Consider the following 20981-nt stretch of genomic DNA (forward strand, 5'->3'; position numbering starts at 1 on the left):
AAATTGGAGCACATCCACCTTGTTTTCTCTCTATAGGACAAACTGTGGGTGTAAATAAATCGATACTATGTACATAGATAATTCTAGGTTAAAGCAGTAACAATTAGCGTAATCTTTCCTATTATCTCTCTTCATAATCTTTCACTAACTCAGTAATCTAGTTCCCATTTGAAGAGGGAGGAGGATGGTCACCCACCAAGGAAGCAGACCACCCAAATATATAACTTGAACATGTTTAACTACTTATTTCCAGTCGATTTGTGTCTGCGTACATATGCATTAGTTTGCGTGAAGTGCGTATCGAATGGCTCGAGTAGTTTTGTAAGTGAGCCTAAATAAATAAGACACAACAGATTATCCTCGTCTTTATCGCCAATAACTGTCCAACAACTTCTAAGTCGGAAGAAGGCTGCAGTGCTGCTCAGCAACTTGTATCATCATCTCATTACGAGGAGGAGGAACAGTTGGGGAAAGTCAGTTTCGTTTTGTTTGGCAGTGAGACAGAGTAAACTATAACAAAACAACTTTGCTAATGCCGAGGAACTCCACGAGCGAAGTCATATTTAATGAAAATGATAAGCCGAAATTCAACCTTTGTTTTAAGTGGAGCTAAATTTAGCTATTCTTAAATGTTGATTTGGTCTTTAAAGAGCTTTCAAATACAATAACTTACGCGTGATTAGGTTTGAGATGAGAGTGGCAGGAAGACAAAAAACCAATACGAAAAGGTCTGCAACGACTAAATTTAATAGAAAGTAGTCCGTAGCACATTTTTTAGTTCGTATAATAACACTGGCAACTATTCCGTTCCCGAATAATCCTCCGATTAACACTATGAAGTAAATTACGGTCCAAATTATGCTCGCGGGGACAGAATATCGCCAGTATGGCTCCATTAATTAAGTAGTCTCAAAAATTAATCAGCACCATTTTTAAAAACTCTTTTCTCCATGATTTCCACCCACGGAGAAAGCTGGACTGGCACCAAAGGCAAACAACCCAATATTAAGTACCGAACCACCACTAGCAGACCACCCGAAAAACAGTCGTCTCACTTTTCTCCGACGCGTTTAATTGGTTTAATAATGTAATTAAATAGCCTTCCATCAACCCATTTTACGGACCACCACACTGGCCATGTGAAGAAGATGCTGTTAGATTTATCGCGAATAATGTAGACTGCGATAGTGCGGCTGGTGGTGTCTCTGCTTGGCTGGAATGATGTAATCAAATGAACCCCAAGTTGGTTTATATGTCAGCTTAAGTGACTAACTTTACACACCAACTCTCCGATTCGGTCTCCAAAACCATGGCTTTAGTCTGTCTCGCACACCACCACACTGCATGGAAAAGCGAGAGACAGTTTTTGGGTTGCTTGGTTGGACCAACTTTTCCGGTCCCCGAAAAATTTCCTCGTCTCAACTCAGCACGTTGAATCAGAGCATCTTCTTTCCCACAGAGAGATCCAGTCTGACCAGACCATGGAGAGCTACTCATTCCATTTACTTAGCTGCTCCTGGATGAAGAGTCTTCGGAAACTTTGGGCGAAAAGAGGTACAAGTTTCTTCACCGGATTGGTAAATGGGATCATTTCTCGGACGAGTAAACTATGTATGCCGGGATCAAGATCAAAATCTGTTTACGTACAATAAGCTTTGTTCAAGGGTGGTGGTGGTGGTCTGGGAGAAAGGCGAGGCGAGGAGGATGACCAGACATAAAGAAGGAATGAATTGTGAGCTGCTTGACTCGGTCAGAAGAGAGGATCAGATTATTATCATCTTGCCCTCGTCGCAACCTGTCCTGCAAAGTATTTTATGGCGACGGTATGAAAGCCAATAATTTATCGGGAGATCGACGATGCTTCATTTACAGAGAGGGGAAAGTCGTCGCCGCAAGTTTTAGTGGGCAGGATTACATTACATAACCATAATGGTGATATTGGTAAATTGGAAAATGTGTGACGCAAAAGTATCTACAAATAAATGCATTTTTGTTGGTAAAAAAGAGACGATTCGTTCAGAGGACGTTGAGCTGGGCAACATTTGGGCCTGCTTTCTAATGAATATGCACGAACGAATCTCTCGATTGGTACTATTATCTAGCGTTCAGATTAACATCATGGAAGATGGTGCCAGGTTTTGGTAATTGCTGGTGGTTGTATAATCCAAAAAAGAGTAGGAGTTTGCACGTATACTTGCTCAGCTTCAAATTATAGTGTAAATTATTTCATAAACTATACTTTGTCAGTTAGCGGGGCGAATTGATTTAGTAGTTTGTGCAATGTACCCACTTTCCTCTAATTGCCAACCAAACCACCCACGACTTATATTTATTTGGGTGGTTTTTTACAAGTAAAACAAATTGTGAGAGTTTGTTTGTATACTGCACAAAATCTTTGTTGTGATGATGCCGCATTGCAATTCTTAAGTTTTACACGACGCATTTTGCATACGAAATTAGTCTGGGAATAAAGTCCGAGTGGTGGTTGGTGAGTGAGACAATTTACAATGTAGGAAACATTACCGAGAATGAGAGCGAATATGGTAGAATTACAACTATATTCTCCTCGTAAACAAGCAACCAACCATGACGGAGTAACTTTCACTCTAAATTTTCCTCATGCAAAAGGATGTACAGAGAAATTATATGTGCATACATATGTCGCAGCGAGAGAAAATTATACAAATGTTGCACTAGGTTATGCTTTTCACCAGATTGTGCCCTGTTTTCATAGTCTGTAGTCATAAAAATAATTAAAAGCTGCAAAAACGAAATATCTCAAATACCAAGCATACCACGAATTCCAGTCCTACTTAAAAAGCCTACTTGATAAGAGTGTAACGATAAGGAGTAGAATTTTTCAAGTGATAAATTCGCAAAATTGTCGTCCACTCTCGAAAAATGAACGTTCATTAGGTGGCCCGTTCGTCTTGCCTATTCACCAAAACCTCTCCTCTCTTTGGATCTGGTACTGATCGTCGTACTATAAATACTACTTTTTTGGGACGACACAAAGTTGCGATGCACATTGTCTTCTTAATGCATTCCTTCTCCCCGTTTTATGAGGGTTCTTAAGGATAATAACAACTATTGTGCTGATAGTGGCGGCGTGGCGTAGGTTGTGGTGGTGGTGGCATGTCACAGTTGTCAAGTTGGGTGGTGGCAGCAGGGGCCAGTGACACCATCAATATCAACAACAACTAAGCAGCTTCGATGCTACCCAGAAAATCAACAAGGGAGAGAAATTGCAATAATAAAAAGACAAGAGAAAGCCGTAAAAACCTTCGTAATAGAGAAATTTACAAAGTTTTCTTCATATTTCCGGCTCTCGTGGAAATTTGCTTGGCCAGTTTAATGGATCAAGTTGGATCAGGGCAGCAGGGGTGGGTGATGGGAGAAAGGCTACTCGTGGTGACTGGCTGCACAACAATTTCGTACGATTGATGGAATGCAGGCAGGCAGAGAGATAGGTCCAGAAGACGTTAACTAATTTTCTTCCAACGGCGAAGTGGGTGCACAATAATGTGACGGATAAGTTGCATACTTGCAAAACTTTGTAAGAGGCGATTTGAATGACAAAGGAAGTAGGGCATGAATCACAAATTGTCAGGTAGGGTCAGTCATAGGCTGTTGTACTCTACATATGCATGCATCCCAAAAAGTGGATAGGTCAACACAGTGACATGCGTGCAGGACAGGACAAATTCAATTACTCCTAATTACATGGTGTTTATCATCATTCTACTTTGTCTGCAAATGCAGTCAGTGTAATTATCTAACACCATCACTGCACTGATTAATCTTGTAAATATATCTGTTGCCGAAAGGCGAACGCGTTTGTACAGATTTTCGCTTTCTCTCTATTTTTCCTTCGCGTCACGGGATTACTTCGCAAATCTACTTTGATTGACGGATAGATTTAAGTTTACGACTTGAGAAACTAATTCTGTTCCGTCTCATTTGTCTCTCACTCGGATCTTACTACGTCTCGGAGTGATTTTAATTGTTTCAAACTTATTTCATTAGTTCCAATTGAAAATGTCGTTGCAAACAACGTATCGTGTTAGACTTGAGGATAATATATGATCCATCCGGAGGGACTCAAGTGCGCAGTAGTGCTCAATAAATAAATAAATAAAATCGGAACACGACTTGGTCCGGTCATCGTAATAACTTTCTCTTTTAAAATTATAACCTAAAAAAAGTGGTCTGGAGCTACCTCAACAGTTTTCCATCGACGTTTTTCCTCTCCTCCTCCTCCTTCGAGATTTGTAATTCAAAATGTGAAAAATCTGTTCCTTTTTTTCTACACCGCAATGACTACGAGAGGAGAAAGCATGCAGGAACATGAGGGAAGGAGAGGAGGATGTCCAATATATAATAATGATTCTGCAGTTTCGTCCCAATTTCCATTCAAATTGCATCCGTATCCGATTCAAATGTGAATTTCTATTTCAATCTCCATCTGCAGAAACATTTCTCAAACTGTTTGTAAAGACGTTTTTATCGAAATGCACTCGAGTTATGATGTTGAGAGTGGTGCTACTTTTTACCCCTCGTATTCCGTAGTTGGTAGCATTGGACCAAAAAAGTAGTGAAAGTGGGCCACCCACTCGTACATACACCCATCCACCACACAGGTTATCATCAACCGAAAAAGTTGGACTCAACATGAAGGAATTCAAATTTTGAGTAATGACGGGCATCAGGAAATGGCAAAAATCTGTCATTTGTTTTTATGTCTGCTATTCAAACAAAGTTTCTCGTCAAACAAATGGCCAACAAAGAGCTCGGAGCGAGGCATCACTTCTTCGTGATGAAGCAAGTTGACGAGAAAAGAAGTGCATGACTTGAATATAAATCGGCAACAGTAGTACTTACATGAATTCCTCAAACTTGGAAAGCGAAATAATGCTAATCAATATCAACATTTCTAAACAAAAAACAAATAAATAAGTAGACCAAGGACGAACAATAGTTCTGATTAGTTTGTACTTTGTACTCGGTAATTTAACAATACTCGAATTAGTTCCTGTTCTAATAATACAACACGAAATCAAATCTAGCCAATTCTTTGATTTGATCCGATCTGATGTAAGAAAATATTTACTCGTTACATGAACGAATCGAGGAGAGAAAAACTCGTGTTGCACACAACATGACAAATTCAACTCGGCCTTCTTCGGATAACTTTGAGAGATTTATTTTATTTGACAGTCGTTGATACATTAATGACTCTTCAGGGTTCAATTTATTACCCGTTTCCCCGATTCCTTTCCTCCGGATTACTAGTAATATTACAGTATCTAGTTTCACATAACAGCATTGAATTATTGGTTGCAGCAAAGTTGACAAAAATCCACATCTACAAAACAGCAACTAATGTAATTTGAAGCAAACAGGAAGAATTTTACATCCATTCGAGAGACTCAAAAAGTCAAAATTGCTTCGCAATATCAATATCAAACTTTTTAATGATTGCGGGAAGAATGGGGAGGATTTCAGACTAACGGGCTCTCATGGAAAGGAATAATAATGACGGGCAAAAGAGTTTGAATTAAGTAATAGATTTTTTTTTTGCAAAAAATGGGTCGTCTCATCCATTTGTGGTTTAGTGGACGGATGGATGCCTGGCTGAAGGAAGGAGTGGAACAAAATCTGAGGACTATATTACTGGAGCAATTCGGATAAAACATTTTTACAGCTCTTTTTCTCAAACAAAGTTGAAAGTTGAAACTTTGATTTATTTAATGGCTTGACAGGAGAGGGTTGCGTCTTAAGTGATTCAGTGAGAATTACTTACTTGCTATTACTGGATGGTTTTTACAAGTACATAGAGAGTGAGAAAGAGAAGGAGTGAATATTGGTGGGTTGGGTGTGAAGGAGATTATTTGCAATGTAGCATTTCCGGTTGGGTTCGACTCCAGTTGGAGTCTGGAGGAGCATGGTTTTGGTTTGGCTGCTGGTGATAAAGTGGTAATCCAAATCCCAGCTCAAATAAAGAAATGAGGTCTATATTGACTAAACTTTTTGTGTTATTGCCTATCCCCCATTATAATATTTTTACTGCCTTGTACAAATTTTGATAATGATGCCCACAATATACTCGTCATATCCGAGTTATCATGGACTTGAAACTCGGAATTTGGGTCACGCTCAGATTCCTCCACGAGGTTGGAGTATATAAAATTCTCAAAATTATTGTACCCTTGTTGTATTTAGACCTTGGTCACCTTTTTTGCAAGATTAAGTAAAAAAAAGAGACCTTAACCTAAACCTTTCACCTGCCAATCCTAAAATACTGCTTTGGGAAGACAATTTAGCAGTGAGAATCCAGCTCAATTGCGATTTATGACTTTTTATGTTTGTAAACAATGTAAACTCGCTAAACCGAGGAGTTTGTCTTGTTCTCCCGGGACTGAAAGTTGCCATTTCTTCCTTCGCCAACCGAAGGAAGCTTGTATTTCTATTACTTTTATCGGATACACATGTTGGATTTTTTTCTTGCGTCTCCCGATATTCTACTCCTTAATGAAATGAACCTTTCCAACAAATGCAATAATTTGCTTGCCCCACGCGGCTATCTTCTTGTCGGTGGGGCAGATTTTATCTCAAATCTCCTCCAGTCCTTGGTCATAAATTAAGTAAAGCAAGACACGAATATCTATAGGTGACACGTGACAAGTTAATACCATTCATCTGCTAGATTTCTCTCCGAGATAAGAAATGCTCTAGAAAATAATGAGAATATTTTTGTACTTATGTCTGAAGGCACATACCTGAATAGATATTTGCGAGGAGAGTGACTGGTAGTCCAAAGATAACCACGATCAGGTCGGCCCTACAAAAAGTGTATGTTCAGATTTTGAGAGTCTAAAGAAACAGCGCCTATCATATGCACAGCTTACAAGGCTAAGTTCATGATGAAGAAGTTTGTAGGGGTTCTCATACGTGGAGATCGCAGCACGACGGCTACCACGAAGGAGTTTCCCACGATTCCAATCAGGAAAACTGTTAGAAAATTAGTGTTGCATTTAACTATTGAGTAATTTAAGGTGGAATTACTTCGGCATAGATTTGTAATCTTATTTTACCCCTATTCGATGTCTTTGAATGTAAATTTCTCAAATGACGTCAATTTCATGAGTTTTCAGATGAATATGCAACTTTTAATACTTTAATGTAAAGTTAAAAAAAATATAAAAAAATTGCTAATTCGCAATAAATTTCCTAGATAATGAATTCCGAATTTGACAAAACTATCGAATCAAATCGATAGTTTTGTAGTAGCAAAAATTACATGATATTAAAATACCAAAAATTGCATTTATCTGAAAAGTGATGAAATTGATAATGTCATTTTAGACATTTGCATTAAAAGAGATTGAATGGGGGCAGAGCGAGATTAAAATCTACGCCACATCAAATCGTCTCATCCAATGCTCCCTTAAGGATTTAAAATCATATACCGATTCCATACGCGACGCAGAAGAAGAGGCCGAGGCCAAAGCTGTATCTGAGCTCGTTGACTCCTCCGTACTCGTCCCACGCCTCCAGCCCGCTGTCTTCCGTCCAGTTTTCAAACCCCGTGAAATTTTTCTCCTCGGGTGAAAGCGATGAGAACAAGTAGCTGTTCTCAGTGCTCAGATTGTTCTGAAAATGTGGAGACGGGAACAAAGTGGGGAACGGTTTCTCAGCCTCTACACCAGCACCCAAGTTATGCAGGAGCAAGGGGGAGTCCGCTATCCGGGCTTCTGCTCTTGGTGGTGAAAGTAGACCCTGCGAAGACCAGATGTCATCATAGTTGAGAAAAAGCATGGTGTCATGAGCTGAATTTTTCCCCGAATTTTGAGACGAAACGTATTATCTTGGTGGAGCTTCGTTGAAATTCTGTCTGCAAATAGTATAAAACATCAAACTTTGTAATGATCACGATTTCTTCAAATATTTATGAAGCATGTAAATATTTTATTTATCAAAATGCAAATAAAATAAACTCAACTGCATGTTTTCGTTACATAAAATAGTTTTATCATGCATGCATTTCCTTCATGGAGAAGACTGAGTACGTGAGTACGTGCAAGTTTCGGCATTCAATTTATTGTTGTTTTTGATTAAATACAGAAAGAAAACCCTTATCACGATAACATCATCATCGCGTAAAAAGTAGTGTAGAATTTCAGCTCCTTCTTTTTACATGGGATTCTGCGTCATCTCGTCGTGTTATACGACTACATGTACTTTGCGCTAGGAAAAGGACGCTTAATTTAACAGATATGTAAAAAAAACAACCATTGGATTCAAGGCTCAAGTTGCTGCTCAATTATACATGTTTATTAACACTGATTCATTATGTCTCTCGTCTTCTTTTCATCCTCGTTCATCACGTTTTGTCCAGACTTTTCGATTAATATGTCTCATCCAGGAACCATTATCATGAAATGCGACACAACTGTTTGTTTAAACTAGGCTGTGTAAATAGTGGTCATAAAATCAAATATTTTCTGTTGAGCCAGGTCCTTTCATACTAAAGAGGAACAATTTTCATACAGCACTTTAATTTAATTTCGTTGACTGACGCCTCCTTCATAAATATTTTAGACTAAACATTTAGAATTGTGGTCCAGCATAATTAAATTATTGCTAGCGAGTCTGAGTCATCAATCGCTTCGTCGAATCTTAGGCAGTCCAAAAGGTCGATTCTAAACAATCAATGCTGCTATCTCACATTTCTTCAAGAAATGAAGCCAATGCAAGCAAGCAAGCAAGCAAGGGTCTGATACATAGCTAATAACCAAATGCAATGGATTTATATGCTATATACACACATGCCTATATCCCATTTAAAGAATAACCATGCACTGATTTCTACAGCGTCCATTGCCATTTGAAGACTCGTTCGTTTCGTTCATTTACAGAACAGCAAGCCCTCTGCACGTACATATTCGCCTGCCTGCCTACTTGCTCTCTATATTTTGTTCGTGTGCTCAGGAAAAAAGGTGAGTAAATCAAATTAATTATTAAAATATTTCACAATAATTTCCCTATTATCGCATTCCCATTCCCAAACTGTGAAGTAACGACATGAGATATGTTAGAAGTAATTGATACAAATCAAAGAGTAAGAAAAGCTAGATTTTGTCTTCTAAATAATTTCAATTTCAATTTTAAAGTTTAAAATTTAAACTTAAGATTGACTACCTATTAATTTGGGCAAACTAAAATACGTAAATTACTTTTATAACATTAAGATAATCAGTTATCTGAAACCTTTGGGTTATCAAGAATTGATTGGTTTATAACTTTAAAATTGCCTAATGACTCATAAATAGTTTGATAATGGAAAGTTTTGTTTCGTTTCATTTCACTATGTAAAAAAGCTACCATCAACTTTCAAAAATCATTCTCAATTTAAGTTTTCCTATTTTTCCAACCTCATATAAATTCCAAACTACTTTTTATTTCAGATTTGATTCTCAAAATGAAGGCGATCATTCTCCTCGTCGCTTTGGGGTTGGTAGCCTCGACCTACGCCAGCGGGGCCAAGACTTTCGGTGATTCTTGCAACTTTATCGCATCTGGAATTCAGATTTTCAGCGACAACAATTACGCCGAAGCCTGCGACACGGAGAAAAGTCTGATTTGCGCCATCAACAAGTGCGATTGCGTCCCTGGGTTCCGATGGGAGCAGAACTTTTTCGAAAAACTTGCCGGAGTTGGAGGAGCTTGCATCCGAGAGTTAAATGGCAGCGCTTCCGGAATTAGTGCCTTTGGTGGAATTTTCGCCACCCTCATTGCCACCCTCGTCGTTCGTCAAGCCATTTACTGAGCTCCTATTTTTAGGGTTTTAAATTTAAGACTTTAAACTTTAATTTCCGTTCCTATGATTGATTATTATTCCAGCTAAAACCGTCTGAAATTCAGTATACCTAGGATTAGTTCTTGTGCAACTACAATGTATTGTTACTTATTATTTGACTATTCAGTAGAGACTCTCATTCATTACTTAATGTTTGCGTGTTTTAGTTATGCAATTGAAATTATTATCTGTTAGCTTCGTTACTTTGATTTTGATTTAAATTTGACTGACAAGTTTTTTGTTCCATTCCATAAATCCATTCCACATGTTTATGTTTTAATGATCTGATACCAATAAGATTGATGTGATGAGTTAAAAAAGGTGGCTAAATTTTATAATTATATTATTAATGAAATATAACAATAAGACAATTTGTTACAGTTTTTATAATAAATTTTGTCATTTCCAATAAGGTTGGGGTTTTTTGTCTCAAAGTAAATTTATTTTCAGCACTTCTGAATTCTGAAACTCTTTCCGGTTTAGTTTCAGTTAAATGCAATCTTATAATTAAACAATTTCCTGCTGAATCTAAATGTCAAGCTTTTACATCCAAATCCGTGACCTGCTCACCTTCTCGTCCAAGTTTGAATGATCTCCTCTCATCCCCTGGCACTAATTTCACTTCTGTCCCATCCCGCTGTGCACCCGCCATAATAATTATCATAACTTCTTCTCCGGAAAGTGAAAGAAAGCAAAAATAGCACCACTTTCACTCCTCTCCTGCAGCAGCAACCTGGAGAAAGAACTCGGAAAGCCAGTCTGCTGCATTAAATGTGTGCAGCAGGGCACTAATGGCTTAAGGAATGTAATGTGAAATGAGAAGTTAAAGCAGGGAACCAAGTGCCAAACGACCCTTACCGGAAATTGCAATTCTCAATTCGCCATTTCCCCTCTCTCACGGTTGGATATATATTTACAAAGAAATTTGCAAACTTAAAAAGAAAGCACTTCCGCAGATTTGGCCTGCTCATCGTCGTCGTCATTCCTCTCCCAAGTTTTTTTCCACTTTAAACTTATGCATACTAAAAAAAGAGAAGGGTTAGGTCAGGTTATTAAGTAGCGTCAGCTGCTTATTGCGATCGTTTTGTCCGTCCGTCCGTCCGCCCGTGGGCACGATATCTCCAGAACAAGCCAACATAATCAACCGCCGTTTTTGACATTGTTTTCTAATTTTTAGTTCTCGGTCGAGTTCGAAAATGGGGTCAATTGGACCACCCGCAGCGCGAGGGGGTGTGGTTCAAAATTAAATTGAACCGTAATTTTCATATATTGTGTCGTTTTAAAGGAAATTTCAATCGTTCTGACGCTACTTTTTTATATTCGTTTGCAAGGATTTATTCAGAAAGTAAAGCTGCAAGGTGAGCAGCGAGAAATGAGGGGAAATGTGTCCGTGAAAGTGAAAGTGCGGAGTGTAGACGAAATGAAGTGATCATTTTCCATTTGCGACCTAGAAGTCATGTACATCACGGCTTTCTCCAATGTTTACTGTTATTCTTATGAGATGAGGATACGCAATCGTGAATTGAACATTTGTTTACCTTTAATAATACGGTGAAAGTGTTTATTACGCAATTGTGCGCGTCTCTTGAACCCCGTTAGCTCAAAATCGACCTTGGCTACGTTACATGCGGAAATGACGTATCGTCAAGTACTATTGAGTTACATTTTGAAAGTGGTTTAATATAATTCAGTTAGTTGATCCCACCATTGATCCCAAAATGTAATAACCACCACGGACCGAGCAATTCAACCGAATAAGATGAAAATCATTGAATGTGTCGTGTCGGAAGTGAAGATTGAAATTGAGCTAAGGAAGCATCACCCCGAATAAAACCTTTGACTCCTTAACCCATCCATAGACTGGCAAAATCACGGCAGTTCAAAAAAACATGGCATCATAAAACCATAATAACATTGCTGGTAGAATGCATCATTTCTGGAGGAACTATATTTATTTTTATTATTGAGCTATAAAGTAAGTCGTGGTTGTATAAAATCTGAAATGACTCTTTGAAGCTCAATGAACCGTTCATGACCCTGTCTGGTTTTCGCGTTTGGTGAAAATGATTTAGAGAAACTCGAGCCAATTTTGCATTCACGCACACACACCACTCTCGCCAATATCGTTATTTGGAGCAAAATGTAGTAAGCAATCATCATTTTTAGCATGTTTTGTACATACTTTACAACCTCTTTTTTACATCTTTATGCTCCATCCATTCACCATTTCGTAGTTTAGGTGGACTCTGGGCCATATAACAATTTGGCTCATCCTTATCATTCTCTGGTCTTTCTCACCCATCCGAAAATGTGTGCGGTTGGTGGGTGGCCGGTCTAGGTTGCGTATACTTTCACTTTTTTAGTTCACTTTCTCCAAATCTAGGATGGAATTGCTGCCCGTTTGAAAGATCATTTATTTCCATCCAGCTATATTTGCGTCTTTTAGGAGGATGAGAAGACACTTCTTGACGGAGACAACTAATGCACGTAGAGGAGGTGCCAGGGTAAAGTAGGGGCAAAAAGTTGGGAATTTATTCCATCTTTTGGGCAAAGTTCCGCCTTTTATTGAAATTTGAAAGTTAGTATTCGAGAGCCTTATTATTTCCCTTCATTCTTCTGCAGATCTAGATATATAGTAATTCTATCATGTATTTTAAGACTTAAAGTTCAGGAACAATGCCTTGTTTTCAATGTAATTCCAATTTCTGTATATTTTTTCCCCCCGAAAACCTGTCAACAATCGATTACCGCTGGAAACAATGTAGCGTAACGTAAAAACGTATTTTCCCCATGTTCACATCATCGCAGAACAAGTGCACCGAAGTGAGGCGAAGGCATTCGCAATCCTTAGAAATGGAGGGTTTCAAGTGAAATTGGGCAATTATGTCACACGGAAGGAGCACAGGGGGACGCTGGGAAGCCCATAAAAATTACATGAATTATGTCAAGTGCCTAACCTAGTGCAAGGAGGAAAACTTTGTGCGTGGGGGCAACCGTAGAATCCAAATCCTCGAGAAGAAACTTTAACTCTTTCATTCCACTTTGTAGAGAGTAAATTATATCAGATAGCTCGGACCCGGACTGCCACAACTATTCCTGAAATTGCTACCACGACCACTTTCACTTTCGAGAAGTGGAGGAATGTGCAAAGTCAGAATTTTCTAATGGACGATACAACTTGATTCCACAAATGATAATAAGTACGCAATAAAGGTGGGTGAATTATGTAAAGGGCAAAAATTAAGGGCACAAGTTAAAGCGAAATACGTCCTGCTTGTTGGACTTACATCGTCTCGGACGTTGCACTCAACTTTATAAATATATTTCCTCTGATTTTCGAAAATGCAACTTTATCACGCTAAGAATGGGACTGATCTCTCAAGTCCGCGTACTTAGATACACCACGAAGGAAATTATTGAGGTAGGAGGAGTGCACATCTATACAAAACCTCAAAGAAAACCTTTAAAAAAACGAGATGAGTGGTGGTGAAAGCACATTTCACGCTGTCCCACCCTACATTTTTTTACAGCAAGTAGCGAAAGTAGCCTACCACGGATTCAAATTCTGCAGCCAAGTAGATTAAACAATAGAGCGTGTATACATACATATGTATGAAGGCAGCCCACCACTTTTATCTCCGGTGCAGAATTTTGCACAAGGATTTAGCACAGCAAAGCCATTCACGAAGAGTTGCAAACAAGGCGAGCAAAAACGGGAGTGGAGTGAAAAGCAGACGAAGACCGCATGGAGTGACTTGTGAGCCTCTGTCTTTAAGACTTTTCATGTCAATTGGCCACATAGCAGCTTTCTCGGAGCTACACATGCACATAAATCTTACGCGTTCAACTTTCACTCCGCACAACCACCACCATATGCAGCCCTATAAATAGCTTCTCATCATATCCTACGTACTAACGAATGTCTATTCAAATCGTAGTTATATACTGCGTATTATTGCAGCATAATTTTACCCAGACTATTTTCAAACGGGTAAATAAATATTTACTCCCTGTGATTATGTACTGATCGTATTGTGAAGTGTTCTTGATTGCTGTCGACTAAACCATAATGAGGGGCAAATAGCTCACGAAAAATGCTTAACTGACAGTTGCGTAGGGGAAGATTGACGAAATTAAATTTCCGGAAGACGATTTGTCTAATGAGGTGAAAGTTGAAGTGAATAGCAGCCTGGTGATGAAAGGTGGTAACAGCGTGACGCACACCAAATGACGTTGACGTAGGGGCGTATCTATGGACTTGTGTCAAATTAAAGTGTCGAGAGTTAATCATCTCTCGTCGTGAGGATGACACTCGTCTCACGAGAAACAAATTCCTGGTGAAATATGAGACTCCATAATCTTAACGGCTTTGTTGTTGCTTACCGTTTCTAATATAAATATAAGCATAATAATACATAAGGGATGAAGATAAGTGTGCACGAAGGAATTTAATTAGCGTCTTATACGCACATGATTCTGATTACAGATTGCCCAAGGCAATAAAAACATGTCCTTTTTCCAGGAAATATTGATGCATGGGAAATCTAGAAAGGCACGTTTTATGTTCCAACACGTAATAAGTATCGTACGTATGTACGTCATAAATATTAGTAGGTCGTCCAGATAAATAAATACAGATAAGTTTTGCTTATATTGCATCATATTTTGAGGAATGATGTGATATGCGACGTATTTTTTGAAGATGGACAAAATCCTTGTTTATTTGCTACTGACTGTTGCGAAAATAAATATTATTCGTTATTTATGCAACAATGGATTGCATAACCACAATCAAGGAGACGTTATGGAACTTATTTGTTGGCAAGATAAGCACTTACACACGTTTTGGACAGGGTTTCATCATGATGACTAATTTCTTCGTGTTTTAATTACTCTCACTTGAATTAAATTATTTCTTCATCCTCTTATAGAACAAATTGCAAGAAAATTTAATTCGTGCAGGGAGAGAAAGTTTGGAATCCAACATTAAAGTGAGCAGCGAAAGTTTACTGAGCTTGCAAAATCCAAGTTAATAAATGACTTGCAAATTCTAATTTAACTATGCATGCGAGTCGTGCAAGTTTTATTTTATCCAACCTCATCATAATTGACTGCAGGCGACTAGTTGCAGCATATCTACGTACTTACATCATCTACATATCTACGTATCAGTATGTATTTATGTATACAGAATTACGGAGTACTTATCTAAATTTAGCCAGCATTCCCACCAAAAAACATTTTAAATGTTACCATTTGTTATTTTGAATGAATGAATGTTGAACAGCTTGAATTTTTCCCACAAACATTTAAAGTTTGTCTCCTCCTCAGAGATCTTTGAAGTTTTGGGAAATTCCGGATTCATTGAGTATTTTCAAACTTTAATAACTTTATTTGAGCAGATCTCTTGAATAACAACCCTCGAAATGATAATTTGATTGAATAATTCAAAATCTTATTACGCCTAATCTGCTCCGTGTAGTTTCCGAACTTTGAACTGCATTTTACATAACTTTGCATTTCTTCTTCCTTTCTCTACTCCAGCATTTAAGTAAAAGCATGGGGAAATTTATTTTCGTCCTTTCATGTCACATGAATAAGAACGTACCACCAGAATTACCCCGCATTACGAGAGTCATGAGTAGATACGTAAGAGATAGATTCATGTTTATTGGAAAATTGGCAGTGGGATTTCATAAACCGATATTCTTGGTGAAAGCAATATACAAAAGCAACCAACCTCCCATCCAATCTCTCCTCTGCTAACCACACACTTTGTACAAATCCACATGTTCATTTAAGTAATCTCAGTCGACGTTCCTCCGCCCGTTCCACATTTTCCGTTTGACAGAGAGAAACGCCAAGAAGCCTCTCGACCAGAATTGAGACCAGTTCATTGATTATTCCAAAAGGGGAAAAGTATGTGGACAATAGTACCTCAAACAACTTGGTTACTTACGCAAGCAAAGTTGCGTAAGTAGTAGCGGGGTGAAAGCCGAATAAAGTAAATCAAAGTAGCGAACGACTTAATCCGCCCGAATTTCGGATGGGATTCTCCAGACAAATGGTAAAATGCAATTGGAATGATCGGCTTATGCTTTGCTACTCTTTTTTCGTAGCCCTTCTCCGCTAAGTCGTCGTCTCAATTGGATACGATCCACCACGTGCCTAAAAATGTGAGACGAGGACGAGAGACTTTTTCTGCCACCTTGCAAAATTCTAGTTATACATTGACCCATTTTCTTCCTCGTCCCTTATCGGGATGGATGATGACCAAGTTTTTGGCAATTTTGACATTCAATGAACATGTAATAATAATAATAACGTCGAAAAAAAACTTTTGAGTTGCGGTGAAAGGAGGAAAAGAATTCTGTCGTTCGTTGGTGGTTTGGTTGGTTCTCTAAGAAAAGAATGGGAATGACATGAAAGAAATTAAAGGAAAGCGTGATTTATGTCTGTTTTCATGAGTAAGTTGTTGGAATTTTCAATTATTTGGACATACAGGGTACGCATTGCAGGTTTCATTATGATGTTACGTATGTACATCGGTTGAAGAACAGACGGGTGGAATAAAAGAAAGATTATAAGTAGATAAATATTTCTGGGGAAAAAAAGTGAGACAAGAAGAATGACATTTCTTGAGAGCTTTGATAAAAACATATATTTAATTTCTTTTTTCCTCGCCTCTCATCATTGTACGTAATCTACGGTTGTGTAATGCGTAGAGAGCGGATATATATTTACAAAACATGGCTGAAATGTGTAATCATGTAATATTATGAAAAAATGCCAAAATATTTATGTAATGTGTACGAAAAAAACATTTTAAAAAATTCCACAAAATCTGTACTTCTGAATATAATGTTCTGCATCTTTTGTAGTCGAATTTCTTCGAGTAAAAAAATGTCGTCTCGTAATTTATGTATTTTTGAAAAACTCCGCAAAAGGTTTACATATTTTTCAATTTATATCGGGAATATATCTATGCCCGAAAACCTAGAAATACATATGTTACAATAGATATAGCTATTTTAAAATTTATGTGATCTAGTAGAGCTAGGAAACATGCACACAAAGCTTTACTGTGGGTCGTCATCAATTGAAAAAGTTGAAATTATATGCATATCCGCCCTCTGGAAATGTGTAGAATTAAAGGGCTATCTCCCAACATTTTGCAAAAAAAAGCAGTTGTCTGTCTGCAATACTGTAATCAAATCTGGTCTGAACGGGTGCACATCCTTAGAGACGACTTGTAGCCTTGTTGAGTGCTAACTTCGGCATGCTCAGATCCGACGTGCTCATTCAGAGGGAATGATTGATATGCAAAACTGATTTAGGTTGAGACGCATCAGATAAGTGTCTGCTCAAATTATTCGGGAAAGGGGTTGATCCGTGGATGCATAATGATGAAAAATGATGGATTACACAGAGTGGGTACATACATAATATTATGGGATAAAGTTAACCAAATTCTGTAAAGCGGTCTTCCAACTTTCTGAATTTCGTAGTTCACTCGGATTTAAAAAAATTGCCTCATAAACAAAATCACTGCAATTCTCTCAATTTGTATGGAATTATCATCATTGAGAGAACTCGTCTTATTCATGCCAAACGCCAACCAGGGTCCATTGACTGCATCCTTAAATACTTTCTAGCTAGCTTGATTAACGGAATAAAAACGGAATAAAATTCCCCAAATTAGTTTCCCATCCATCCAACTTTCTCCAACGAACCGGACAACTTTCTTTTGCTCTTTTCGAGGAAACAAAAGACAAAAGATTGACACTTTTCAATAAAAACTGACAAAAGTCCAAAAACAAAATCCATACGTTCCTGACATGCCGGACATGACAAAAATGGAACACATGTGACAGTCAAAAAGAACAACAACCAGAGATATACGATTCCTTCTGCACATCCACGCTCGACTGATCCCAATAACATTGCTAAACTGCTAAAAACTGACTCTGGTTGTCCTGCTGTTGCCATTTTTGCTGCAGCTGAGAAGGAAGAAACAATCAAAATAATGGCAGTTTCATGTCAGTAATCATCGTGGATGAGGGATGAAGAAAGTCAACAGGGCGGAAAATCCTGCAACTCTCGGAACCTACGATAACAAGATTTACTTTGCGACTCTTGTTCCACTTACTTATTTCATTTTTTCAGTTTGCTCACTCACTCGCTGCCGGGGTGAAAGTGAATTGGATTGAGTTTGGATGGATGACAATAGACAAAATGTATGACAGGGTTCATACATACGGACGTTCAAAGATAGGCAGCCGAGAGGAAGACGGGATGATTTTGACGGTTTATGAGAGCACAGAAGGTTCACATGTTTTCCTTTAACGGGGGCCTGTCGTCAGCCACTTTTTTTTATAAAGAGAAAGCGAAACCAAACACATTTAAGAGTTTTAAGCAGCAGATGCTTCAATTTCTTGTCCATGGAATAAGTATGTTGTAACGTGTGTGTGTTTTCGTGTAATTTGGAAGATTGCTTTCATGTTCGGTAAACACATTTGTCAAGTAGGAAATAAACTGTGCGATAATAAGCTAATGAATAATTAGCTGGAATAGATAAACAAATATATGATTAATAAATGCAATTTGTTCGCTAATTATTACAGCTCCCGTTATTTTGCTTTGTTTCTAGACGTTTTGGTTTTGGTTTTTTTAATGAAACAAATGTTATTTAATGTTTTTCATAAAATTGCTAATAAGAATTTTTAAAGCAATAAAATAATTTTTATTGCTTTATGAGCATCCGAAATTGAAAACAAGCTAAGAAAACCGAAACAAACTGGAACAAAAACAAAACAATAAACAATGCCAATTAAAATGCACTTTAAAAAAATGTCTGTATTTTAAAATGTTAATTGAAAATTGTTGAACTACTTGCATTTGCAAAATACCAAGTCGCACACAATTCCAGCAGCTATCGAGAATTTTGCCCGTGCAGAAAAATGCACGCCCACCCAGCAAGGTAGACTTTCTCCGTGCAACACTTTCCTTGCAGATGAAACGTTAATGGTCATATCGCTACACAGAGGAGAGAAAGTTGTTCCAAAAAACCATCAGTTAATGCACGCACGTACAACTGACATTTCGAGACAGATAAGAAAAAAGAGAAAGTCAGGCTAGATGGAAGAGATTACAAGAGGAAAGAACCTAATAATTTTCTGTCCTTTGTCTTTTTGACAGCTCTGTCGAGTCTACTTCTGCACTGATATCAGTTTTATCTAACAATACGCTTTTTCTGCACTTTATTGCTCTATTCAATCCAGAAATCCAAATTATTTCTTCATTTAATTTACAAACTAAACATTTTCTTCTCTTTTTCTAAGCATGTCTTGATAACGAATGGCAGACAGCATTCGAAATATTGACAAAATACAAAATTTCCGTGCAATCCAAATTAAACAAAATATTTACAAGCGAAAACAAAACTAAATAATCTAAATTTTCACTTACCTTTCTTAACATCCGCCTTAGTAAATAGTTGACGTATTTAATTTATCTCCCCCTTTACGCAGCCAACCACAATAATCGTTATGTGTCGTCGCTGGAAATCCACCCACTTGAGACGATGCCCAAAATTAAGAAGGGACGACGAGGCCTCGAATTATTTAGCAAGTGATCATAAAGTGTCCAGTCCAACGGGAAATGGTTCCTTTTCCTTCCTTCCTTCACAACCCGGACAACTTTATCCCCAGACCCTGCAACACAACAAAGAAGTGCCGTGGTGGCTTCAAAATTTATCCTTGGTTTCCTCACAACTAGCACCATTTAAGTAAAACCCAGCCCCATTCGCGAAACTGCTCTCTTTCTCCCCCGGCCTTCCCTAATCTCTCCGTAACACGCGAAAAATTGAGGCAGTCTTTACTTTATGGGGAAACTGAGTAAAAGTCCGACCGACTTGACTTGATGCAATCCGCGGAGAGAGTGGTGAAAGTCGGTGGGGATGAAGTTTTCTTCTCCGGTGCCTCCTTGGATGCAACGCTGGCCAAGATTCGGCCTCAAGAAGAAGAAGAAGGAACGCGAGAGATGAGAATGAGCAACAAGATCATTTTCTCTCCCGTTATATGCAATCTCAACTTGGCCCCAAAAAGAGCTTACTTGTTTGCGATGGTACACACGACTTACGTTTCTCTCTCGGTGAAATCTCGACCAAACTGTGGTCAAAATAATAGCAACGTTTTTCCACCACCACCGTTTTTGAGTCGACCACTGCTTGGTTACTTCTGATAGAAAATGCACTGACGCCAACGACTTCTCGACTTGACGGCAAAATAGGGAAAGCAGAGCCCACTTTTGACTCTGACTAAGATAAAATATTTTTTTTTATTTACCACTACCTTTTCTTCCTCCCAGGTTGTTATTATTATTAGCCGTTTGCTTGTGCAGAATGTGCCTCTCTATTGAATTGAAAGTGGAGTAGGGAATCTTTTTTAGAAGGAACAAAGGAAGCATTTAGCAGAGTGGGAGGAATGGCTTATGTCTTATTATCCGCTGCGTTGTTCCCTCAAGCACCCTCTCGTCTTAGCAGTGCGGAAATTGATGTTCTGTCAGCTCTCTTGGAAAAAATAAGTTAACCATTTCAAAGCAGATGAAGAAGAAAGAGAATGCGGGCAGATTGGTTCCTTGTTCTTCTTTAGAATTATCTCTCTTGACGTGATTTTGGACAAGAGAAACTAAAATGAGATGCGATCGTGAGAGCGTTCACAACAAGGAATGAGTTAGCCCAGCCTACTCTCTCGCCCACGTATTTCAGATACGTACCCACCACCCAGTAAAAGTTGGACGAATTAACGAGGACAATTCACTTAAAGAGTTTAGTTGAGGGAGAGAATTCTTCTTCTTACGTCGGAAAGAGAGAGAGGGATCTCTGCTTTGAGATTTTTCAATCTCGAGGTTTAAGGATATGGTAAAAGGCGACTACTTATTTGATGCTGATGGGCAGCTTCAATGCATCTGTTAAGAAGAAGTGAAGGAGAAAATGCGAAATTACTAATTTTGGCGGATCCCACTATCTATGTACAGCGACTATTTCTTGCCACCACCACCACCACTGGCACCAGATTATTACGGGTAATAAACATCCGAGGCAACTTATTTTTCCTTAATC

The 20981-nt window shown here is 38.3% G+C and overlaps 2 protein-coding genes across 5 annotated transcripts in view; one reads left to right on the forward strand and one right to left on the reverse strand.

Annotated features, from left to right (window-relative positions):
• The window catches only part of LOC110858557 (neuropeptide SIFamide receptor), a 28543-nt gene extending 8066 nt beyond the window's left edge, over positions 1–20477 (reverse strand). Inside the window, exons 1-5 of one of the 3 annotated variants that reach the window (XM_035858833.1) lie at positions 20000–20477; positions 19328–19572; positions 7470–7894; positions 6909–7011; positions 6780–6841 (exon numbers count right to left, since the gene is read on the reverse strand). In XM_035858833.1, the coding sequence (XP_035714726.1) occupies positions 6780–6841; positions 6909–7011; positions 7470–7818 (514 nt within the window). In that variant the 5' untranslated portion in view covers positions 7819–7894; positions 19328–19572; positions 20000–20477. Of the gene's footprint in view, positions 1–6779; positions 6842–6908; positions 7012–7469; positions 7895–19327; positions 19909–19999 lie in introns of those variants that run through there. The other 2 variants (XM_035858832.1, XM_022107374.2) reach the window with 2 other exon arrangements.
• Positions 8842–10271, forward strand: LOC110858453. Of its 2 annotated transcripts, none has more exons than XM_022107242.2 (2): positions 8842–8999; positions 9468–10271. In XM_022107242.2, the coding sequence occupies exon 2, from the start codon at positions 9482–9484 to the stop codon at positions 9827–9829; it is 348 nt and encodes a 115-aa protein (XP_021962934.1). In that variant the 5' UTR covers positions 8842–8999; positions 9468–9481; the 3' UTR covers positions 9830–10271. The 2 variants fall into 2 exon arrangements, with proteins under 2 accessions (XP_021962934.1, XP_035714730.1); XM_035858837.1 differs by lacking the exon at positions 8842–8999 and adding an exon at positions 9103–9121.
• Positions 20478–20981: the final 504 nt, after the last annotated feature.

Source organism: Folsomia candida, unplaced genomic scaffold, assembly GCF_002217175.1.
Source record: "Folsomia candida strain VU population unplaced genomic scaffold, ASM221717v1 Fcan01_Sc021, whole genome shotgun sequence".
NCBI classification, from domain to species: Eukaryota; Metazoa; Arthropoda; class Collembola; order Entomobryomorpha; family Isotomidae; genus Folsomia; species Folsomia candida.